Here is a 26,015-nt window from a genome sequence, read left to right as displayed (position 1 = left end):
TGGCAAAGCTGATTTAACATTCAATTTTTCCCATACTGATGGAGGACCAGCTCGAACACCTATTCAAATTAATTAATTTTTATTTTGAATTCATTGGCTGTTGGGTCAGTCTGTGTAGGGTTGTCTCTTTACTAAGTCTGGATTTTGGTATGCTGTCTTGGATGTCAGGACTTGAGTTTTGGGGTTTTTTTTCCCCAAGGATTTAAAAATTTACAAGGCAAATCCACAGATGTTCCTGGCTAAGTACTTTCTTTTTCCTTATGCATTTTTAAAGGTATTGATATTCCATGCTTCCCTGTCCCTGGCCACAAATGTTTGTATTTTTGTAGGTTGTGTTTTTTTTTTTTTTTTAATTGAATTGCAGGCAGTGGATACTGTGTTAGATAAAGTAAGGTTGCTCCCTTCTAAAAGTAGCTTTACTGATTTTCTTTCAGCTTCTGAATTAAATTTTGGCTTGTATACTGATGCCTGGATATCTTGAAGTCACTGAAGCATGAGCTCCTAAGTGCTGATGAGGCAATTGAAAACAGCAGAACAGGAATTGAGCTACTTGAGAGAGACAGTAAAATAGTGTTTAAAATTTTGTTTAGAAAAATACTCAATGTACTATATTTGAAATTTATTTTAATGATGAAAAGACATACATAATGTAGGTAAAGTGGTGTTTTGGCATCTCTGTCAATACTTACTAAAGCTATCATTAAATAGAGTCAGTTTTTGATTCAGGATAAAACCTTATTTGCTCAGTAAAGTTACTAGGTATTTATTTACCTTAAGGCCTACCTAGTCCATTTGAGATCAAGCCTCAGTTGTGTTGAGCACTCTTTCTACCTATGTTAATGTCCTGACCTCAAAGCATTTATATTCAAAATACCAGAATGTTTGGAACCATTTGGTCAGGGGGAAGGAGCTGGGGAGTAGTTGTGCCTGACTTGGATAACAGGCTGGTCCAGTGTCCACTTACAGTTTTCTTCCACATTGATTTATTAGACAGTCAAATGTGTCTCAAAACTTTTTTCTTTTTTTTTTTCTTCCAATGGGAGTGGTTTAAAAGGAGGCTGAGAAGACTTAGAAGCCTAGTTTCCAGTGGTTTTCAGATGAGGCTTATTTTACTGATGTGAGGCTTTTTATGTTCCATTAGAGGTTGCCAGTCAGATATGTAGGATGCCTTTTGTGGTGGAATCAAATAGAATTAATACAACTGTACTTAAAGTAAGTTGATTTGTTGAAGGGAAGAAAATACATATTGTTTTATAATTCAGTTGTGTTGTTTATATAAATAAATAAATAGAGTCCTGAGACTCAGGATATTCGTTGCTTCTTGGGTCTGTTAACAAAATGGTTATAGTACTTAATTCACAGTTGGCCATCAGATTTAAGACACTAACATATCACTCGGTATTTATACTTTTTTAAATCCTGAAAATAAGACTGTTTCCTCTACTCTTCAAACCTCTGAAGTGGGTCTTTGACTTTTGAGCATGGGTCTTTGAGTGTGGGTCTTTGTAGCTGGGAATTCATCCTTCCGAGCCTGCTGATGTGAGAAGTGAAGGAGCCCCTTGTTTTACAAGCATAACACGTTTTTCTTTGTCAGATGTGGAAGGCATAGTGATGGGATTTGCATTAGCTCTGTATAACTTTGGCACTTGTGTGACATGCATGCCATCCACATTTATGCTTTTTTAAGTTCAGGCCTCCTCTAGATGACAGATTTGACTTGCTATAAGAAGCATTTCCATTGACAGATCTCATGGTATCTTCAAGAAGGGCAGAATGCATTTTTAAGATAAGTCCTGTTTAAGGATGGAAATGAGGCAACTTACATCTCAGCATTTCCTAAATCCTTCTTTGCTCGGCTTCCATTCTTTCAGTGCATACATTTTTATTAGCTTGCATCCTCCTTTGTGATATCCTGTAACTGCCCAGGACAGGTAATCTTCCTGATAAGAACATCTACAAGGCAAAGCTCTAGGCTTGCCCTGTGAAGTTTCTTGCCTTCCAAATTTAATTTCTGTACATCATAGTTTTTTTTGGCCTGGAGTAACATTCCTTAAATTTCATGTTTTGTTACCTTTGTTTCTAATCCGAGTTACACGCTTCTTGTGGAGAGGCTCACTGAGGAAGATGAAGTGCTTCTGGGTAGTGAGGGTTTCCCAATTTATTCTGATCTGTAATGCTCTGTGTATCCTTGAGCCAGGTATAGAGACATCCTTATATGAATGTCCAGGAGGCTTAAAGGATTTTGAACTTAAAGGCAAGCTAGAATTCAGCATTGCATTACTGTTGTACTTCTAGGTATTTTTTTTCAATATATACCTCATTATCTTAATTTATTTACCTTAAGTACATAACTATTTTCATATCTGACTTGTATTCCACTAATTTGTTATTGGAAAATACCAATACATGTGCAGTATTTTAGGCTTTATTTACTTTATTGACTTACTGTCATTTCCATGTGATACTAGCCCAGTGATGTAGAAAGCTGGTGGTTGCCATGGTGCCAATTTTTATACGGTCACAGCACTTCCGGAACTGGAGATAATGCTTCCTCTCAAGATAATTCTGATATTAATTACATAGTGAACTTTAGACTGAAATGATGGCTTAAATGCCTGTTTGTCATCTAAGCTGTTCTCCTATAGTACTTCTGAGTCACTGAAATGTTAATATTGCTGATAGGAAAGCTATTTTCTAATTATGAATAAAACAGTATTTTCAGATATGACAGTGTAGTTTATTCAAGAGGAGTGTGCTGTGGACCACAGTAAGTGAATAATACTGTTCATTTTGCTTTGCTAACTTCTATTTAAACATATCAAGCTGTTCTGTGTAAACCTTCTTATGTGCATATCTTTCAGTGAGTATGGTGGAGAGACTTTACATGGACCAGCATATGGCCCGACAAGTCATTCTACAGCAGCTTCTTCAACTCCTTCCTCATCCTCAGCATTTCGCCATGTAGTGCCATCTAGACAAATAGTGGAAAGACAACCTCGAATGCTTGACTTCAGGGTTGAGTACAGAGACAGAAATGTGGATGTAGTACTTGAAGACAGCTCCACAGTTGGTAAGGATTTGTAAAAATGAAATTAAAACTGTTATGGTAAAATTGTTAAAATAAAAACAAACAAAAAAGACCCAACCCCCAAAATCCAAATCCTAAAAAAAGCAAAGCAAAACAAAAACCCCTCAAAGAAGAAAAAAATCCCCCCGAAAATGCAGCCTCCACAGCTACTCACCATTTTCAAATCTCTTTGCAGCTTTAAAAAAGCAAAATTTCACTAATCCATTGTAAAGGTTAGTGATCTATCAAATATTTATTTTGAAATCTAGTTTTCTTATGAACTTGCTTCAGAAACAAAATGGAGATTACTGATGAAGTTGAGGAATGAAAATGTTATTTGTGGTAAGATTAGTATAGATGCAGTCTACTAATAAGTGGATGATCTTGGCATTTCCATTTCAAATCTGTACGGCATCTCTTTGTGTGTAGGATTAGTGACAAGATTTAGAGGAATTCTTTCCAGTGTAAAGAGCATCGTTGCATTCTTCTTTTTTCAATTTTTGTTTGACTTGTTTGTGCAAATTAAGATTTCTTTTATAAGTTTTATTGTCTTTATCCTAAAACTGATGCATTTTGTAACAGTATGTTAGAAATATGCTGTTGTTAGTATTGCAGAGCATGTTATTTTTTACATTCCCCAAACTGTGAGTTAACTTACTTTTGCTAAGGATGAAGAGGGTTTTTTTGTTTTGTGGGTTTTTTTTTTTTAGTGAAGACTCTATACAGATAAGAATAAGGAACTAAATGAAGAAATAGTTAATTAAAACAATTTTCAGTGCTGCAGCCTTATGTTTGTAAAGAAATTTTGAAATTGAAACTTTTTATCCTTGTCTTTTTAGCATTTGATTTGGTATTGGCTGGTGCCACCTAGTGGTGATTAGTTTGAATTCCTGATTAGTGTTTCATGTTTTCCACTGCATTGAGTTGCATCCATGCAAAGTAGATATAAAAGTCTGATCAAATCAGAATTTTGCAGCCGTAGTATTTTATTTTTTCTTTTCTTATTAATTTCTTTCGGGTATAAATGATTAAGCAGTTTTTTTTTTTTTCTGTATCTTGGCATATGAAGGTTGAGGGCAGCCTTGTGTTTAAAGTCCTGAGAGGAGTGAGCAAGGCAAATAGTAGAATTTCAACCGTAGACTTCAGGAAAGCAGATTTTTGGCTTTTTCAGGGATCTGCTTGGCAGGATCCCATGAGAGACTGCCCTGAGGGAAAAGGGGCCCAAGAGATTTGGTTGATCTTCAAGGACAAGCTCTTCAAAGCACAAGAATAGTCCCTTCCAACATGCAGAAAGAGGAGCAAGCATGGCAGAAGGCCAGCACAGAAGAACAAAGAATTTATGACTACGCTAAATGCAAAAAGGAAAGTACACAGATGGTGGAAGGTAGTAATGGAGCTACCCAGGAGGAATACAGACGTGTTGCCAGAGTATGCAGGTTTGGAGTTAGACCAAAGCTCGGGTGGAGCTGAAACCACCTGAGGGATTAGAAGGGCTTCTGTAAGTATATCGGCATGAAAAGAAAGGCTAAGGAAAAAGTGAGCCTGCTGTTCAGTGGCCACTGCTGAACTTGGCCCGTGGGAAGATTATGGAGAAAATCCTTCTGGAAGCACTTTCTGAGCACAGAAAAGAAAAGAAGGTGATTTGGAACAGCCAGCATGGATTTGCTAAGGGCAAACTGTGCGTAATCAACGTTACTTGCCTTTTATGATTTGATGACTGGCTCTGTGGACAAGGGGAGAATGGTGGATGTCACTTTGATTTTAGTAAGGCCTTTGACACACTCTGTTGTAGTATTCTTGTAGTCATATTGTTAAGATAAGGACTGGAGAAGTGGGCTGATATGGTAGGTGGATAATTGCCTGGACCGCTGGGCTTAAAGTCTAACTGGTGAATAGTTACTAGTTTAGGGACATCCCTCAGTGGTTGATCCTGGGGCCAGTGTTGCTTAATGCTTTATTAAAAACCTGATTGTTAAGGTTAGTGCTCTTGGCAAGTTCACAAAGAATACCAGATCAGAGAACGTGGCTGATATTCTGGAGGGCAAGGCTGCTATTTAGAGGGCCCTGGACAGCCTGGAGAAATGGGTGGGCAGGAGCCTCATGAAGTTCAAAGAAAGCAAAATTGAAGTCCTGTATCTGGGATAGGATAACTCCATGTTATCCCTTCTGATAACTGGCTGCGGGCTGACAGGCTAGAAAGCAACTTTATAAAAAAAGGGATCTAGGTGTGTGCATCAGCAGTGCACCCTTGCAGTGAAGAAGGCCAGCCACATCCTAGGCTGTGTTAGCAAGAGTGTAGCCCATGGATCCAGGGAAATAATTATTCCCCTCTATTCAGCACTTGTGAGACCGCATCTGGAGCACTGCATCCAATTTTGAGGTCCCCAGTACAAGAAAGATGTTGACATTCTGCAGTGAGTCCAGGAGAGGCCAGCAAGATAGTCAGGGGACTGGAGCACATGGCAACATAGGAGGAGAGGCACAGAGAACTGGATTTGTTCAGCCCGGGCAAGAGAAGGGGTGAGGTAGAGACCTCTGTCTACAGCTACCTGCTGCGAGGACACAGAGAAGATGGAGCCAGACTCTTCTTGGAGGTGCATGATAATAACATGAGAGGCAATGGGGACAATTTGCAACGTTGAAAATTCCCAATAGATATAAGGATTTTTTTTTTTTTTTTTTAAGTTGTGAGAGTGGTGAAGTACTGGGACAGGTTGGCCAGAGAAGTTGTCAGACTTCTATCCTTAGAGGTGTTCAAGAGTCAGCTGGACAAATCCTTGACTAAACTGGTTTAATTAGACCTTTGAGCTGGGCTGGGGCTAGATGACCTCCTGAGGTACCTTCCAGCCTGAATTATTTTATGACTGTAATAACTACAGGGAGAGGAGAGCATCAAAATGTGCAAGACATTGAAAAAGCTGTCAGAGCAGTTAAATTGTATGAACACTCCAGTTCTTTAGGGTCAGGATTATTGATAATGGAATTGGGTATCAAAAATACGCACCCTCTTTATTGCCGGCAAAGTCCATTGCTCCAGATAGCATGCATCTGCAAATGTGTGTGTCTAGCATATGCAGTGTAGAACTGTTCAAATATATGTCCAAATCATCAAATCCTCATGTGATCCTCCAATCATTCATGCTTTATGTGATTTTTTTTATTTTTTTTTTTAAGCTTCATTTGTCCTTTACTGTTTGAAGAGTATGTTACAAGGGTAACTAGATTAAAAATGGTTTTCATAGTAAATTTTTCTTTGCTCTCTTTTTTTAACTATAACTCAGTGCTGTTTGAAATAAATCAGTAAGTGTGTATATTTGATATGTTTTCTTTATTTTCTCTTTAGGAGGTATCAAACATATTCTAGAAAATGAACTTCAGATTCCTGCATCTAAAATGCTGTTAAAAGGGTGGAAGACTGGAGATGTAGATGATAGTGTAAGTTTTCAACTGTGTTTTCAGTTAACTGAATTCAGAGTTTCAAACTGAACTGCGAGTTTCAAACAGTGTTAGATGTCCCAGGTGGCATACAAGGAACTCTTAAACTAAAACATTGCAAAAAAAATAATGAGAAATCACTTTAGTTTGTGTTGTTTTTATATATAACACAGCCCACCTACAAAAAGGATATTATGAAGTTAACAGTAAGTATATCTCAAAACAAAATATTTGGTGGTATTGTAAATAAGTATCAATAATTAAAAGAAATAAAATAATACATCAAAATTGGTGAATGTTTTATATTTATAATGATTTTTCTCCCCTCAGACTGTTTTAAAAACTCTACACTTGCCAAAAAATAATAGTCTTTATGTTCTAACACCTGACCTGCCTCCTCCTTCTTCAAGTCATTCTGGGTAAGTCTTTTGGCCATAAATTCTACTTGTATGATTTGGTTTTGTATGGTTTTTACGAAGCCACATGTATCCTTGCAGGAATCTGCAATCAGTAAATACAAAGTGTTTTTACTGCTCTAGTAAGTTTTGGGATGAACTACCTCAGCACCTCATTGTTGAAAAAGAGGTTGTTAAGTTTTTTTTAAAACCTTGGTGTGGTACATGAACCACCTAGGTACATACAGAATTTTCAACCTCCCAGATGCGATGACTTTAATTTAACAAAAATCTAGTCCCTGTGGAAATGGGAGCTGGCCTTTCATAAGTTACTGCATTACGTTGGTTCATTTAATGTAAATTTGTATAAATCATTGCCAGCAGATAGGAATTTTCTTTCTGAAATGTTTGTTACATTATTTTGTCTTATCTTCTTGGACTTTTAAAATGCACATAGGCTGAATAATTAATTTCCTCTAACTGAGTCGGATATCTCTTATTACTGATTTGAATACTCAAAAAGTTAACGGTGAGTATTCGTATGTCAGTGAATATTGCTAAGGTTTGAAAATGAAATGTTATTTTACAGAAAATTGAATCTTTAGTCTTACAAAGTAATTTGCAATTACTTTGATTACTTTGGCTTGTTTTCTTTCCTGCCTTTCCCTTTCTCAAAGGCAGACCTGTATGCGCTCTTTACCAGGAAAATATTAATTTTATTCGGTAGCCGCTAGAGGGTGCCCAGTAATTGAGCCTGGAAGAGCAGTGCTGCTCCGGACCCATAAGCGAGCGGGGAGGCTTGCGTTTGGAATTAGTCAAATGGCATGATCATTAGACTGGAGTGCCTTCAGGTTGTCTGAAGAGGGAGTTGTTTTTCTGCTGTTGTAGTCAATGGGAGAAAATTCTACAAATGCAGTCGTATTACTGATGAGGGAAATTCTTTGACAATCAATGGAAATAAATAACTGGTTTCCTAATGACTAAAAGTACTTCATATATTACTAGAAGGTACTTGTGCACATAACCGTGTAGTCTGTGGAGGAAATAAGAATGCTGATATGAATTATAAAAATAATAATAATAAAGAAAAGCATTAAAAGAGGGAATAGTGGCACTGGAACAGAGGGAGCAGAGTGGTGGTGAGCTGTATGTGAACTGTATGTGCTCTGTATGGGCAAACAGGAGCTGTAGTTGTGTGTGAGGACAATAAGCCATTGTACAGCAGCAGCTAATTGAAGGACAGTGAAAATACTGTGGAAAAACATTGTAGATACTAATTGTTTGTTGGTTGGGTTTTTTTTTAAATCCATCTCCAATTTCAAAATTGTCTACCCAGATATCACTGTATATTGTAATTTGAATGTCTTTGATTCTGGAAAGAAAACCGGGATCTGAAGAATGTTGTTTATTGCAACTGCAATAAACTATACAAGGAACTGTTTAAAAACAGTTCTTAGGCTTTTTTTATTGGATGAAAAGTTTAAAAGAACTTTACTTGCTAGTAAAATCAAAGTGGTTGTTACCTTTACAGTTTATACTTGTTTCATAGTGGAGATTAGTTCTGGATATTTTTAAGATAAAGTTGGTAGCTTTGGGATAGCAAACGATGATTAATTAGTGGCTACTTAAACAAGGATAATTTGAAGGCTAGATCATCTCCCTGAAGTCATAAATTCTAGATGAAAGGGGAGGCTTGCCTCCAATTAAAGCATCAATGCAGATCAAAACGCATCTAATTGAAGCAATGTACCAAACCCAGTTACACTGTTTACTGCCTACTGTTAGGTCAGTTATTATTCAGATTAGTTTGTTACCCACAATTTTTAAAAGCGTCATGCTCACATCTATTATTAATGGATGTTAAGGAACTTTGCCTCTTACTTTGTGAGTTCATCTGTTGTTTTCTTCAAATGCCTTCTATTTTGAACTAGAGATAAATAGTCGTGATTTCAGTATGTCCAGAAAATGGTATTTGAAAAGCCTGAGATTTCAGTACGTGGTATTTTATGTATATGTCCTTAAAAGGAGCAATCTGGCCACAGCTCTATAAACTCCAATTTGTGCGTGTTTTTGACACTGAAGGAGAACAGTGTCTGAAACATCCTTTTCCAACGTATTGGTACGTAGGCATTGAAGTTTATTGTGACAAACTGAATGGACTTAACGCAGAACTGACTTAAAACTAGCATCTAAATGTAATGGCAAAGTGATCCTGCAGTTTAAACAAGCAAAAATCTCCTAGGGTATCTTAATTCTTCAGTGGCATATCTAAAGCTTTTATAGGTAATAGAAACCCAGTGAATTACTACCGCATGCTAGTAAATTGAGGTGTAAAGATTAAATTTAAATGTCAAATACCACCTGTAGGGTTACATGCCCTGCTTCCACAATTTCAGTTGGTAAAGCCATACTTATCCATGTACGATATCCAGAACAATAACAACGTGTTCTGTGAGCTGTGGACGTAATGAAACCTGATTTCTAGTGAATTCCTGCCTCATCCCAGTGGCTGCGGTAACTCAGCCCTCTCCCTCCATGCTTCTCATGATCTCGCCTACCTCTGATGCTGCCTCCAGTTCTTCCCATGCGTTTTGTGGCACCTATGTCATTTTTTTTCTCCTGCATAGACAGTCAGCCTGCCCTGCCTCCGTTCTCCAGCTGGTAGTCAGATAATATCAAAGAAAAGGTGAAATCATATGCTGTGGGTAGTTCTGAGATCATTGGCCAGAGGTCAGCTGGATGGTATATAAATTACTATGCTTGTAATGCAGCCTTTTACTAAGGTGGTAGTAATTTGGGTCCCTTTCCTCTACCCAGCTGTTGATTTACCCCCAATCCTTGAGACCTTTATAACACTGTCAGACCTCCTTGAAACTAGTGAATATGTTGAAAAGTTACCCGATGGGACAGGTGGGTGGAGAAGAACATGATTTCCTCTGGAAAGCAGTCTTAAAAGGAAAGGTGCCAAAGAATGTCCATCATTTAATTGTCCAAGGGGAGAGATCCCTTGCACCAGCTTTGTCAGATTAGATTCTTCATTTCCTCAGAGTGCAATTCCTTCCCTTTGTTGCCTCGGGTGCTTCTTGAAAGCCAGCAATACCCAGTTCAAGGAAAAGGTTTAGAAGAATGCAATAGGGGAGCATCAAAAGCGTAGGCATGCGAGTCTGGCCATGGAGCTAGGTCATCCGGGTCGTCTCTCCTTTTTATCGTGAATGTTCTGGGAGATGCTTTTTATCAATTTTTCTTTGGTTGTCATTTTAATGGATATAATGTATTTTATATTTATACTTTCTTCCTGAATAGCTGAAAGTCTTAGATATTTCATTATACCTGATGAATCATTGGAAAGTTCAAAACAGTTAAAAGATACTTGACCGGGTGCATATCTTGGAGACTATTACAAATAATGTGGTTTTGCTAAGCAATTGTAACTTATTTAAGTAGTGTAATCATCTGTGTGGATAGAAAAAAAAAACCACAACCCCCATCTTTCAAGTAGTGGGTCCATATATTGCTGAATGCCTGTGTTTTAGATTGTTGCAGAGCAGTGGTGATTGTGGCACGGTGTCTTGTACGTTATCAACTGTAGCAGAGTGTTAATTAAGAACGATGTAACCTGCAACTCCAGTTATTAGTATTGTCTGTTTAGCCGGACAGGAGCAGTGCCTTGCTTTAGTTACTTTGAAAGCTTCAATAAGAATGGTAAGATTAATGTTTTATTTTCACATCTGCTCATGAGACAGTTTAAAAATCCTGAAGTTTAAAATGCAATAGAATGTAAACAAAAGGGTGTCTGCTCATTTACATGTTAGCCAGATTTGCTAACTGATTGCTGTTTGAACCTAATCTACCACCTCCTGCTGCATTAGCTACAACAAACATTACATTTACATACTGATTTCTTATTTTGTTTTAATGTAAATAATCTGTAATTACAGTAAATTTGGACTTCTGTTGACATGAGCTTGTATAAATCTGTAAGTTTAAAATGGAAATGTTAATTACCTTGGGTCATACCTATCTATATAAAATTCAGAGATTTTGGGGGAAGTCTCCATGTGACTGAGAAAGATATTGCCTAATGGGAAATACTGAATGTATTACATAAAAGCTTACAGAACTGAAATGAAAAGGAACATTTGCTGATCATTGATTAAGGATATACTTTTGGTCTCAAAGCTTACTAAAGTTTCACAGAAAAATGCTATTAAAAAGCAAAGTATTACATCAAAAATCAAAGCATTAAGGCAGTCACTTAACAATAGATCTATTTTATATATTAAGTGTTACAGAACACCCCAGCTGAATCCTGGTCCACCACTGAGGTTTCTGTGCATTGTGATAATGCCGACAACCAATGCTATATAGGCAATCCATATGAAATCCTAAACTGGTCCGAGTCTCTCTTGCTAGAACTGGTCAGAGCGATGACTGTGCTCAGGTCTATTTTCTTTTGTCTGTTCTTGGACTTCTTTTTTGGGTGCAGGCAGAGTTCCTCTAATGCAAGATTGGTGCCCAAAAATACCATCAAGTTCCCTTGCCTCCTGTGCTGAACAGTGAACGTATAATCATTCAGCTGAGGGAAAAAAAAAGTAATGGCAGTATATAACGTATCAGCAAATGCTTTTGAAAGCTAGGGTTTGCAATAGGGGGAAATGGTGCTGATAAGAGTGGCCTACTTTAATCCTGTTTCTAGAATTTGATTTTCTTTTCCCACTAATTAATTCTCAGATTAATTAAATTCTGTTAGCAGTGGTGGCAAAAAAAAAAAAAAAAAGAAAAAGAAAATATGTCTTGACTTTAAAAGGAACTGGGGTTTGGCCCTGATTTTTTAAATTTTTTAATTTTTTTTTAATTTTAATGCAGATGTTTCATTTGGAAGATTGTAGTCAACTGAGAACATTTGCAGGAATATGAAACTGCTGCAAACACTGAAGCCAAAATTTTAGAAATGTGCATTGTGTTCAAAGTCAGTCTTCTCAATACAGTTATGTGCACCTAAAAAGAAATAAAAGTAAGCTTCAGCTTACTGTCAATGAGAAGTCTCCTTTAAAAACACTTATTTTGTACATTTGATCATAGCCTTAATGGCTGAAAATACAATTTTAGGGCAAGGTATGTTTTGGAAGCAGAGTTCTATTGGCACAAATAATTTGGGGCAGCCTACATCCCTGGCTGCTGGAGGAGATGTATATGGGAGGGGACTGACATTGCTGGTTGTGCAGCTGTGTGTTCAAATCAACCCCATCCCACAGAGGAGCATTGGTACACGTAGAAAGTCACTGGCACAAACTGCCCATCAGATGTGCCATCAATTCCTCCTCCCATTGACTTTCTAACGTATATGGTCCAGGTCTTATGGCTGTCAGACCATATGAGATTTTGATATAGGAGCTCGAAGGATCAGATCAGTTGGCCACTGCATTTCTGTGTAAGCAGAAGTAATATTCCTCATTATACTATTTTTCTGAAGACAAGGTGAATAATTAACCATGCAGTTTAATTGCTAACACTTTCAAAAGCAATTTTTTCCTCAATTTTTTTCTTTTTTTTTTTTATTAGCCAGCTTAATTTTCAGCCTCCTCTTTGGTTTTGCCTATGAATATGTACTGAGAATTTGCTTGTTAACAACATTCAGCTTGCGTTGTTTAGAAATCCAAAAAGTAGAGGTGTCAAAATTGTTATTTATTTCAAAAATTGAGGCTTTTAATTTTAAGACACTTCATTTAAATTAACTGTGTTTGAAGAGTATTTTTTCCTTTTCTAAATACTCTCTGCTATCACATCCAGATGAAATAGAGAAGTGGAAAACCTTTCCTGTGAACAGATGCTTTTTATTAGCATGCTGTATTTTGGATAGTACTGAAGTGTGTGTATCATGCATACCTTGAGAGACTGAGGGTTTGATCAAACTAGCCTGTTTCATTCTATGTTTACATCAATTACACAATGAAAATGTGAGTCATGTTATTGGTTAGCATCTACAGATTTTCAGATAGAGTCAAAAATAGCTATAACAGAGCCGTGTGTGATTCTGAATGGAATCCAGAGCCATTCACATATGCTGTAATTAATGTTTTTGGAGCAATTAAATATGTCATTTGCCTCCAGTATTTGCTGAAAACAAATAAAAAACCAGAATCTGAAAAAGCACAGCAGGATGTTTTAGTTGCTACTGAACGTTTGCCAAAAGGAAATACGGTTATGGTGATGCTGGACTTATTGTTAACAATCAAATTAGAATTACTTTTGACAATAGGCATACAACTTTTCAGGACTTTTTTTTTTTTCTTTCTCCTCCTCTTTTGAAGGACTGTTAAGTATTTTAAAATTTTTTTAGGCTTTTTCTGACAAGATTTGTGACAAGTGCAGCTAACTTCATGTTCAGCATAGATGACTTACTTCAGTTACATTTGTAATGTCTCTCATACACTTCATCATACCTAGCATTGACAATGAGTTAAATTTATCTTCCATATTACAAAACCATGAAAGACAAGAAATAGCACTTAATGATTTTGTTTTGTAGTATGTGATTATTATGTTTAAGATGTCACAGAATCCAAATTAAGTTGCTGAGTGAAGATATTTTTGTAAGGTAATTTTTCTTGAGATATTAAAGCAAATTGTGCATCTCTTGCTAAAGCATCTAGTGAGTATTGCATGGGTTCCTTAGCATCTGAGCAGCAAAACTGCAGCTCAGTAATTCCAGTAGAAGGAAAAACTAACAAATCAGGATTCGAATAACCTAGCAGTCTTTCTTGTCTTCTTATATCTTAAGATACAGCTGTGCTCATCTGCATACAGAATTTGTCTTTTATTGCTAAGAGGAATGGCATGCTGAAGTGTCATGGAACAGTGAAGATGTGAAGGAAAAAAACCCAGTCTGTCATTCTTTTAAGAGTGTGTGATAAGAAAAAAAAAAAAGAATCAAATAGGCCCAATTTAATTCCGTATGCCACGGAACAGGTCAAGTCTGCATAAATATTGTTTAGAAATCCACGCTATGTTACAATGTTGCTGCAGTTTTGTAGCCTATGTAAGATTGTACACAGCTGTAATTGCCATGCCTATAACAGAAATCCTGCCTTCTGTTTTGAAAAGTAGATAGCTGCATAATTTTGTACCTGATTAAGCAAACGAGATGCCTTTTTAACATCCAGATGTTTTGTTGCCAGGAAAATCACAAAAAGCCCCAAGTTTGTGACAACATGAACAAATAGTTGGCCTGTTTAATCTGTATCTTAAGATTATTTTTTTAAATTCATATGATTAAAGATGTTTTAATGTACATTTAAAACGATTTGAGCAGAACTAACTTTTCTGAATGCTCAGTACCTACATGAGAATTTTTGCAGTGGTTAGTTTTCCAGTTCTAATTAGCTGGGTTTATGTGCTTTGAATGAAACTAAGCGGAAGAATTTCTGTTTGGTTTATGCTTCAGGTAACCCTAGAGAAGCGAGAGCATGCTTTGCCTTGTTCTACTTACTATCAGTTTTTAATGTGCACTGTAGCTTGATATTTTGTCTGGTCATCAATATGCTTACAAGCCTGGTATTAATGGCATTATGAGTGCTAAATATACCCGATGTTTGTGAAGATAATGTGACTCTCTCGATTTTGAGAATACTTAACATTAGAAGAGCTTTAAAGGCTGCAGTCACCTTATTAAGGAAGGAGTTCAGGAATGGCCTTTGGTCATTCTCAGCATGCTTCCTTGCATTTAAGAGTGAAAAGAGAGATGATAATGTTGTGCCTGGACTTGTCCATGTAGAGTTTAGGGTACCCTGGGGTTTTTGCATCTAACTGTAAAACAAGCTATAACATGCTTATCCCTGATTTTCTTGTTTTTCTTTCAACCATTTCAGGGCCCTGCAGGAGTCATTAAATCAAAACTTCATGCTGATCGTCACCCATCGAGAAGTCCAGCGGGAGTACAACCTCAACTTCTCAGGAAGCAGTACCATTCAGGAGGTGAGTGCTGTTTCACAGCTGAAGAATAAATGTAGCTCATTATAGTTAATGCCAGCTCTGTTAAAGAGGGTTTACGTGGTCTTGGTGGATATTCCTTTATTTTATTAGTCTTTTTTCGGTTTAATCAACTGGATCATCAAGAATGCTGTAATTTGATTAAAGAACTTGGCCTAAAAAAGGTTTTCTATGAAATTATACAGAAAAGATGTTTCTTTCTGCATTGTAGTAGCAAAATATATGAACAGTGTTTAGTGAGTTATTCTGGAGTGATGAGGAAAGGCAGTTATTCAAATTCCATTTTATTTTTAAGGCCCTTGAAGCTCCCTCTGTGTTCCCTTCTTTTAACCAGCTCCATCTCCATTTTGTAGGCATCTCTACCATTACTGGTTGCTATCGTAATGCTGTAATTCTTACTGCCTTGGTAGCCAAATGGTTTTGTGTATAATGATGTCACTGCCGTTCTGTAGAATGACCAGCAAGGGGTGATATTGCAGAGAACTTCGTCAGAATTAAGTCCTATAGGAACAAATATCTCTGATATGACTCTGGACCCTCTGAATTTAGAACAAGCAGTCCTTGCATATTTGTAAAACTCCTTTCTAAAGCCAAAGGTTGTTGTCTAATGCTCCGTGGTATGTCTAATGCCAGATGTTTTGGACATTATTTTCCATATAACCCACTAACTTCTGGAAACATGACAAACAATCTAGAAATTTGAATCTTCAGAATTCACATTACAAAATATTAAGATTAAATGTTTGCTTTTCAGATTAAATGTATGTTTGCTATTGATCTGACACTTCTCAGTCTTTTAAGGTTGAACAGATTTTACTGAAGTTTTTCATGTCATATGCTGACATTGTAGACAGAATTATTTTAAGTTCTGTAATATTAGCTATAGGAGCAATATCTCATACAACAATGAAAAATGATCATTAACTGTTTTAATTGTGAATCCTATTATTCTTAAGATCTAAATTCTGATCTTTCCCCTGCATGAAAGCCTGTCTTCTACTTTACCTTTTTAAGCCTATTATAGTAAGTTCTGGTTTTTTAAATGTAATATAAACAAACAAACATAGTTGCATCAGTTTGTTTTTTGAGGGGCCAAGCCCTGACTCTTTACAATTAATAATAATTTGAATATTTATGGAAATAAATGATCAGAATGTTTGTTTTTAATTTTAAAATGGTGAGATTCTAAAAGAAAACACATACATAAATATTGCCTGTTTGTTTTTTTATCTATGCTATATCAATTACTGCTTTGCTGGTGGGTCTTCGAACTTGTAGAGACCCGGCCTAAAGGAACCAGAAAGCTTTGACAGTGCATGGGAACATAGGCTGCCTTTACATGCACTGAAGCTTTCTTGTTTGTTGCTAATGGCAGGTTACAGTCAACATGTTAACATATCAAGTCAACTTAATTTAAAAGTCAGTTATGATTTATTTTCCCCATTAAAAAACCAAAATAAAAAAAAACCCTACCCACCCCATAACCAGCATGAGCGTCAAAACTTTCTTTGCCTTTCTGACTTGTATCTAAGTATTACATCCAATAGATTTGATAAAATTATGAAGACAATTTCAGAGGCTAAAATGAAAAGAGAACTCTGGACCTTCTTGGGCAGCTGATGCTGAACAGGTGAATATGTCTGTCTGTGCAAAGTCTCGTGGAAATCACTGGGGATTTGGCTGAGGTAAAAGGGTTGGCGAACATTTGTCTAATTATAGAAAACAAGCACTGTTTTGTATGTTAACTCCCTAACGGCTATTTAATTTAATTTTTTTTTCTTTTAGCATAGAGTGAGCATTGTAACAAATGATTGATTAATCTAGTTAGTCTGTGCGATTTGGAGGAATTGGTGATATCTTTCCTTCTCTTCTCTCCGTTGTCTCTTTCCTCTCCAGGGACTGTTACATATATTTTTTCCTTCACTTTCTTGTTCACACTTTAACAAATTAATAGTTTACTTTCCTTCTGGTATATTTTTGTAATCATGGAAAAGCTCCATGTGAGTTGCAGTTGCCAACCACAAGAGGGCAGGAAGGACTATTCAATTATTACCTAAAAATGCTGTTCAGTGTTTTCAAATTAGCTTCTGGTATATTAACAAAAAGGAGTATAATGGCCAAGTTATTGTTTGATTTACAGATAATTGGCATATTGGAGGGAGGAGACTTAATTTCACCCTTTTAAATTAAACAGGGAGATTTAAAAAGACATAAAATATTCATTAATGTTCAGTGATTATAAAGCAGTGGCATATATTTATTCTACCTTTATTACTGTTTCGATGGGAAAATACTGCAAATATTTCAGAAATCGACTTGGCCATACTGACAAGTTGAAATGTTTAAGCAGTGTTAATGCAATCTACTCACACGTTATATCCTATGCAGAAAGATTCAAAATGACTACATCAATTATTAAAAGAAATATTTAAAATTCTATAAATGTTCTCCTGCTTGCCACAGTTGGGTGCAACTGTCTCTCCAGGTCTAGTTGCTTAGTTTGTTGTTATTATTAGTGCTGTGAATTTCAAGGAATAGATATTTTTTCCAAGTGTCTGAAAAAAACCCCAACAGCCCACCACACCAAAAACCCAACTGCACCACCCTTTCAAAACGGTCATAAATATTTTGCAATGGATTAATTGCAAAACCCAGTGACCTCTCGGCTGTGCTTTCCTAAACTACTGTTGCTTCAGTTCTCTGTCGTCTTTTTTATTGTTTAGAATGCATGTTTAATAGTAAATGATATTTGGGTGAATTGTTATTTCAAAGAAATCTTGCTGTTTAATGGGGAAACAGTCTGACAGAAAATTCTCTGAGAGAAGCCTGAAACCATAGTGCTCATGTCTGCTTCCACAGTTTCTTGTGTATTAATTCAATAGTTGGATTTTGGATGTTACTTGAAAATGCCTTTTTTTTTTTTTTTTAACATGCTTTATCTACGTCTTCCGCTGTTTATGTATTAAGATTTAATTTATCACTTTAAAAAAAATAAGCTACTATCAGTTATATTGATGTGGGATTATAAGCCTATAGGGAATCTTCAGAAATGAAATAAAAAATTAAACCGAACTTGTCCAAAATTCTGGATATTGGAATTTTTTTTTTTTTTTTTTTTTTGGTGAGTTGAGCCGGAGAGTTGTTAACTTGGAAAGTTAATGATAACATGTTGGCCTAAATTGCAAATTAATCTGTGTCACAAGTTTCTGACATCTGTTTGTTCTTGTAAAATTGCAGTATTAAATTAATTCTCGGCAGATACTGTTCTGGGAAATATCATGATTTTTTTTTTCCATGATCCACATTTTAAAAGGGAAATTAGTAGGTTTTGTGCCAGTTTGGGGACTGTAAATTTTCTATATTTAATATATATAAAATATATATTTATAAATTATAAATATATAATTATAAATATAATACATTTCCAATGTATTATATGGCTAAATAAGGACAGTTCTAACAAATCAAACTCCTAATACTTACAAGACTAACAGGAGTTTTCTGTCTGAATACTTGCTCTTTATTCTGCTAAGATAATCTGTAGAGGCTATCTGTAATTGGAGTGAGAGAATTTTTAAATTTTGATTTGAGAAGCTATGTGCTAAATTATTACAAGGCATTGCCACATTCAACATAATTTGTTTTCTGTCTATTCTTACGAACTTGTTCTCATTTAGAAATGAACGTTTCTACTACTTTTCATTTTTGCAAGTTGTAGTTATATTATTTGAGGGAGATGAAGGACAGCCCTTTTCAAAGGGGGCAATATTTAAATGTTTCATGGAAAGCAAGTTTGTGTTCTCATCCTGGAGTAGACAAACTAATTTGTGAAAAACTTCTTGAATTTGAGTTCTTGTCACAATAGCATGCTTCACGCTTTTTGTTGTTTTAGTCAGTGACATAGGAAAATAAAAAAATTTTTTAACAAACTGGATAACTCCGTAAAAAACAAGGAGTTTGCATTTGTCTATTTTACTGTTGGTATAGACTTTGAAGCCTTTTTGTGATTCCTGTGTGCAGGATTACAGAAGTATCCAGTGTACACAAGCTGTGGCTGCTAAAGGGTGGACAAGTTAAATATGCAGAAACCTCAGGCCTCTTGTAGATTGGTGATTGTATTTTGTAACTGCTGGAGATTCCAGTTGAGAATACTAGCTAAAGCATGTACCGGGCACTATAATTCCTAGTAAAACATAAAATCTGTGCAAACAGTGCAAAGAAGATGGGTCCCTAAATACTGGCTGCCTCTGCATAGCTGTGTCTGCTCTTTATTCTGTTCCTTTAGCCAATAACCTAATCGGAGGCTAGCTGCTTAGCATCCCTGTCACCTGTGATAGGTAATACATTTGTTCTTTGTCCCCTATAGACTTACTGGCTAAGGTGGAATATGGAAAGCAATGTATCCAATAGCACTCCAGGCAGGAGGAGGAACTATTTGTGCATGCAACTGCTTGGGCTGAGATAAACTATAAATTCCATGTTGACAGACCCTGATGACAGTTTGAAGTCCTTCGTGCTGAATTTTTTAAAACTTTTTTGATAAGTGGATGAACGTGAAACAAGAGACAAAAACACCATTTATAAACACGCAGGCAGAAACCTTATTTAAAAGGCCTATAAATATAGGTAAGCAGATGAATTACCTTCAGCATGCAGAAAAATAATCCAGCTGAAGGTCTTGTACCTTTTTCAGATCTGATTTTTGGTGTCTGTACAAAATATTTTCAAGCCAATTGTTGTTGAGTGAGATCACCCACAGTAAAGGTCAGACATTGGCATGGGGACACGAGATGTATATATAAATAATGTTTTAATGTTGTAGCTAAGTAATTACAATAAAATACATTTGCCAGAGATCAGAATATGGACATATCCAAATATGGTACATACATTAACAGTTTCAGAAACAGTTGTGTTATATTTTGAGGATTTTTTTTACTTGTTTCAAAATTGTTGAAAACTATTCTTATGCTAATAAAAATCAGTAACTAACACTTTTTGGTATTTAATAGGAGGTGCACAAACATTCTACGCTATTGTTCAATTATTCTCTTAGTATCAGAGAAGCTAGTAAAATATGTTGTTGCTGTACTGATTGTACTCGAGAAGTATATTCTTTCTGTGAAATTTGAACATTTTGTTTGCTTTTTAAAGAAATTTGTCATGTAAAAATTATATTCAATTTATAGTGAGTCATAACCACAGTATACATAATTTAAACATCTATCACTGTCATAGCCTCGCTGTTCTATAGTGGTAAATGAGTGCCAGCTAGCAAGCTAGGTTTTGACTTTTTAAACAAGGAGAGAAAAATCTCTTTTTATAAAGCTAAATCAACTTCTTGATTTGGTTTTTTTTTTGCCTTCCTTTTAAAGAAAACCAGCACATGCTAAACTAAAATGTATTTGCTGAAAGAAATCCTTGACAAACTTTTTCTAAATGGTCATGTGTTAGGAATTATATGAAAAGGAAGTTCCTTGGGAAATAAAGAGAAAATACCTTTTATGTACCTGTTCAAAGTGATAGCTTTATTAGGCACTTGAAATATCTTAATATCTGACTGTAGAGATCCGTTTCGAAGAGATCGTATTGATAAAGGTATATAACGATTATTCTTTTTCTTTTTATGCAACAGAAACAGCAATAAAAGATAAAGGAAGGGCACTCTTTTACTTCTCTATTAATTATGAAGCTTAATATATTCCTGACAGAATATGTTTCATAACCTGTAATTTGGTTTTGGTGGGTTTGGACGTGCATATCATTAAAGAAACGATCTTCAGTTATCAAAAACTAGTAAACATGGACATTTTTATATGCAAGAAAAGGCAGAGAGTAAATAATTGCACTGGTGACCAATACTGTAATAATCCTGTTTTACAATATGCACTTGACAGGTTGTAATAGTGCTAATTGAAGAGACTAATTCACACTTGCTTCATTCTATTCAAAGGCAAAATCAGCAGCTTGTTTTGCTTTTGACCAGATGGTCCTGATGAACACCTACTGTGCACTTTAAGTGCTTTACTAGAATTACAAAGGCTGGGGGCTGCGTCCGACTCAAAATGATTTGAGAAGAGAAAAAAACCTCACTGCTCAATGGATTTGGTGCAACTAAATTAATTCTAGTGGACCCATTACACATTGAGCCCCCTTTTCAAAGTGCTGAGCCTCCTCGTTTGTTCTGTAGCAATGAGAAAGTGAAAGGCAGATTACTGCAAACAGAAATAAAAAAAAAAAGTGCTGTGAAAAGGAGAAAAGAGGCCTTGAAGCCTTTTCATATCATTTGGGTTTTTCAAGTGCGTTATTTTTGGGGAGGGTGGATGTATGAAAAGCCAATTGGAGTTTTTTTTGTTTTAAAGTGCGCTATTTAAGTACTATGAATATAAAAGCAAGAGCAACAGTTGACTGAGTTTACTGTGGTAAAGCTTTGTGTCCAAGGATGAATCAAATTCATTATAGTCAATGCTTTGTATTTTCATATGAATGTAGGGTTAGTTTCACAAGACTGTGTCTGTTTAGGATAATTATAATTTAATATTTTCCTTTCATAAAGTTATCACTGTAGATATCTAAAATTTGCTGAAAGCAAGGTTTTTTCTGGAATAAATTTAGAAGCACCCAGAGAGTTTAAAACTCCAAAGGAAGCTGTTTGATTTCCAAGGGAAGGCGAGGCATGTTCCAATAGCATTAAAGCACAGATTATTATAACTAATTAGAAGTCACACATCTGTTAGCTTTCGATTTGTCAGCGCTTGTAGTTTTGTGTGTATGTTTATATCTCCCTTCTTCCTTTCGCTCATTCTCTGTCTCTATTACACTCCATCCGTAAGCATAGTTGGATTTGAGAGAAACTCTCAAAGGATAAGGATCAATTTATTTGAATTTGAAAGTAATGAGGAGTCATTGTTATAATTTTGGTTATAGGTTCGGCTCCGTAAATGCTCAGTCATGTGAGTTGTCCTTATTTTAGAAGTAATCATGTTGAATTGAATGGCTTTGCTCATGTAATTTAAGGATGCTAAGGATTTTGGGGATCAAGACCTAATTTAAAACCCTGAATTTTTTGAAAACGGCAATTAAAACGATTGCTTGCTATTCTGATTTTGGATATTTGCTATGTTTTACTTTCAGGGTGGAGAATTTTTATGCAAGGCTTCTATCATAATGCTAGCTATTAAAAAGGTGTTAGCATGAAATGACAAGAAAACCTAAGCAGCTTTATGAACATATTAAGCAACGATGTCCCTAGTTCCTGTGCTGTTTAAAGTGGAAAAGCAGTACTCTGTAGCTAAATAGCATAGCACTGCTATCTGTATAAATCATATTTAGTTGAATCATAAATGAAAAACTAATGTTAGCATTTTTTGCAATTAAAAAGAATTAATTTACAGCTTGTAAATCGAAGTGTCCTAGAGCATGGTTTAACCTTTCTATCCTGTGTTAACTATAATATGATCACTTCTATTATTGCATGATATACACTTATATTAAAAAACCCCAAACAATCGTTGAATTGCTGATTTGTTTTCAAACAATGAAATTTGTATTTGTGCAAATTATAGTAGGCACAGTGTTCTCTCATGTTTTCTCATCAAACAACCCAATTATACTTATAAATAGTGAGGTGCTAATGAACTGTTGTTCTGGAAAAGTTGTTTTTTTTTTTTTCTTGAGTAAGAAAGGAAACACTTCACAATTTTAGAGTGCTTGCTTGGTGAGAAAATACTTGAAAATATTGTACTTATGTAAATCATGTTGGTGCTATCACTTTTAAATACACAACAGAAGCTAATGTAAAAACCCCATCAGTTCATATGGAGCGCAACTAGATTCTTGACATTGTAAATTGCTCACTTAATTGGGAACTGATGATTTATTCATTGAATTAAAGAAGTTTTTTCACTAAGACTTTATATTTCAGTTTAAAGTTTATTAGTGCATTCATTTAATAGAAAGAGGAAATTTTTTGGATGGTTGAGGTGATGAGGATATTTAACATAGTAGTTGTGGAGATGCGACACCGACATGGTCAACAGTGTCTAAGCAGCAGTGTAATGACGGTGCTGCACTACATCGCTTTGTAATTACTATGCAAAGAAAATACTCAGTTGCCGTTTCAAGTGTGAATTAATAATGTTTGTCTCTGTCCGGTCCATAACATCTTAGTGAAACAGTGCGCGATCTCTTTAGTAAACCCGTTTCTTATGATTTTTCAGTTATGTTCCTATATCTGTGTAAAACATGAACTTGAAAAGTTATTTTTTTGTTTTTGTACCAAGAGCCATGGGCATAAATTGAAGAGCCTTGCACTCATTTAAAGGATAAAATGGCCTCATAATCACCCTCAAGAAATCCCTGTTACTGTTTTTAAAAAGGGTTATAGAAGCTCTTGGCAAACATTTGCAATAAGTGGCAAAATTTATGCCTTGCTTTGTGATAGTTGCGTGACCAGACAGTGGGATATAGGATTGTTTTAAGGTTTTTACAGCTGCAGGCAAAAAGCATCTGTTCCTAGAAAAGCCTTCATTGTTCAATTTTGACACTGACTTTTCCATGCTGCTTGTACCAGTCTCTGGATTAGGTGCCACTAAGATAAAATTTGTTTTAAGTTGCTCCCAAATGCAGCTGTCACTATACACGGCCTTGTAGCTTAGGCAAAGTAGACATAATCAAAACAAGCATTTTTGTACAAGGTCATCTTGGTAGACTGAAAAAGCTCAGAGCAGGAATTTTGACAATACTGTATCTTGTGAGTAGCTAGGCTATTAGCTTTTGTGTTTGTTTAATAATTCTTCTGGTGATCAATAACATATATTACTGTCTCAGAAACAATGAAAGAAAGGCATTTTTTTAAACTGCACTGCTTTTCTTTTACATATAGTTTATATTTATTGTGATTGAGCAGTTACTGTGGTATTCAATTACATACACTCCACGTATGTGTGTTCGTATCTCTATATCTCTACAGCGAAATGGAATGATATACAAAACTCAGGGAAAACTGACATTTTTGAAAGAGCTTCCATTTCTTTCCTTCAAAGTTTCTAGTGAATTAAAAATGAAAGAGCACTTCATTTTATGTATCCCAGAGTTGTGTTAATTTCTACCCAGCTGGTCTAAAATGATTGATACAAAGCCAAATTTGTGACTGCCTGCATTACAAAGTCTGTAATTTGCTAATGAATTATGATAATAATCTTTCATCATACATGAAAGATTTAGACAATTTACTAACTATATAGTTTGATCACAATTTTTGGGTTTGTACCAAGCCTTGAATCTACTTTATTTTTCCCTTCCTAGATTAGTAGACCAAAGTGAACTTATTCTTACCTTGTTTTGAAAGCAATAATGCTGGAAGATATGTGGGGATGATAGTGGACAGCAGAAATGATAGAAGTTTGTAGTGTAAAACTCCATATTTAATGTATATACAAATCAAACCACCCAGTTTCTAACTAGAGAAGCATCACAGTAGGCATGGCACAAGAAGTTGTTTGAGACTGCATCTACTGTTGTAGGGACATAGAAGTAAATGAAAACAGGGTAGAGATGTTTCTCAAGTTAAACCTCTGCTGGGTATGGTGGAGGCAAACCATTTGAAGCATAGCTAGACAAAGCCGTAGGAGCAAGCTAGGCTTAAAAAGAATGGAAAAGAAACCCAAATCCTCCAGAAGAGGGGAAACTGCCATAAGATCCTGTCAACCTGAGTGAAGTTTGTGGTTACCTGCATATCATGTCAGCAAACAGTTGATCTTGAACACTCTAAGGGCCTTCTGAGGACAATGTTCACAGTAGGACATGAGCACAGTATAAGTAGGTGTCTTCCTATATGAAATCTGCTCATTTTTGGCCATCTCAGGGAGCAGATCATCCACCTTCTGACCAAAGTTTTCTTCCCAGTTCTGCACAACTTGCTTCTGTATTGGATATCTTACTTTTCCAATAGTGAACAACAGAAAAAAGGAGAGGAGCTTTCTGTTCAGTGCCCTCTGACTTTTTTTCTGTTTTGCAAATAGCCTCGATCATTTTTCTGCTCCTCTTGAGCTCAGTTTAGTGGATTTAAGTAGACATTCTTTTGATGTCCACCCTAGAAAAACAACCAAATAAACAAAAAAATCCCACAAGAGCTAACACGCATATCCAGTGCTGCCATTATTGTTTGGATGAAACTGTTGACTTCAGTGGTTTCTGGCTTTATGTACTTCTGTTCAGAACGTGAGTTACCTGAAACAGCTGGTTTCTCACCCCAAAACCCCACACATATGACTGCCCAAAAGAAAATTGCATTGAGATTCCTGTGGCTTTTATTACATGAAGTATTGTTTGACTGGTAAAAAGGTAGAAAAAATAAAGAAACTGGGAGTAAAGGCAAGAAAGTAGGACAACCAGCAGTATCAAGAAAATGCCACCCAGAGCAAGGACTGGTAATGTGGCCTTGTGAAAAGATAAGGAAAGGAGCTTTGGGGTAGGTGCTGACTGGAAAGGGGGTTGAACCATGAACAAAGGCTTTTTATTGTTTTATTATGTTGTTTGTTCTTATCATATTTAGGAAACTAGAACTTTGTGAATAACCAGGAATGTGTTCATGAATTATTTCTTACTGAATCAGGTTAAAAAGAAAAATTCTTAAGTTTGGTTAGAAGAGGATATTTTTTAGTCAATCTTCCCAGCTGATAGAAAGTACAGAACAGTTCTGTAAAGACTTAGTCTATTTTAATTCATTGTGTTTTGGAAGAAAAAGAGATTATTAGAAAATCTTGATTGATTCTCCCCCCCCCCCTTGGGTTACCTACAGAAACGCTCACAGACTGTGCCATATGCAGCACAGAATACTGCTAATGTTGATTCTTTGGAGATGATACTTTTGGAATGAAGAGAATTTAATACAACAATAGAAATTTTTGAAACATCATTAATTTATACATATTGCTTGGGGGGGGGGGAGGGATGTGAACAACAGAGATTTGGTGTACCAAAGACCTTAACTCTCACCACTCTTCTACCTCCCCAGGAAGGTGATTCTATCTGGTAGCTGGTACCTAGTATCTCTAAAATCTGGTAGCTTTCTTGGAAATTATGATGCTACTGTAATTTGAAAGTGTAGAAGAATACCTCAAGACCTT

The 26,015-nt window shown here is 35.9% G+C and overlaps 1 protein-coding gene across 1 annotated transcript in view; it reads left to right on the top strand.

The window, feature by feature from the left end:
* Positions 1–26,015, top strand: part of FAF1 (Fas (TNFRSF6) associated factor 1) — a 173,310-nt gene that overhangs the window by 35,716 nt on the left and 111,579 nt on the right. Inside the window, exons 4-7 of the mRNA XM_009318714.1 lie at positions 2,862–3,070; positions 6,411–6,502; positions 6,833–6,921; positions 14,766–14,871. Coding sequence (XP_009316989.1) covers positions 2,862–3,070; positions 6,411–6,502; positions 6,833–6,921; positions 14,766–14,871 — 496 coding nt within the window. The remainder of the gene's footprint in view (positions 1–2,861; positions 3,071–6,410; positions 6,503–6,832; positions 6,922–14,765; positions 14,872–26,015) is intronic.

This window comes from Pygoscelis adeliae, unplaced genomic scaffold, assembly GCF_000699105.1.
Source record: "Pygoscelis adeliae isolate BGI_AS28 unplaced genomic scaffold, ASM69910v1 Scaffold82, whole genome shotgun sequence".
NCBI lineage: Eukaryota > Metazoa > Chordata > Aves > Sphenisciformes > Spheniscidae > Pygoscelis > Pygoscelis adeliae.
Note: the sequence above shows the minus strand (reverse complement) of the source record. Positions and strands in the feature narration are given on the sequence as shown.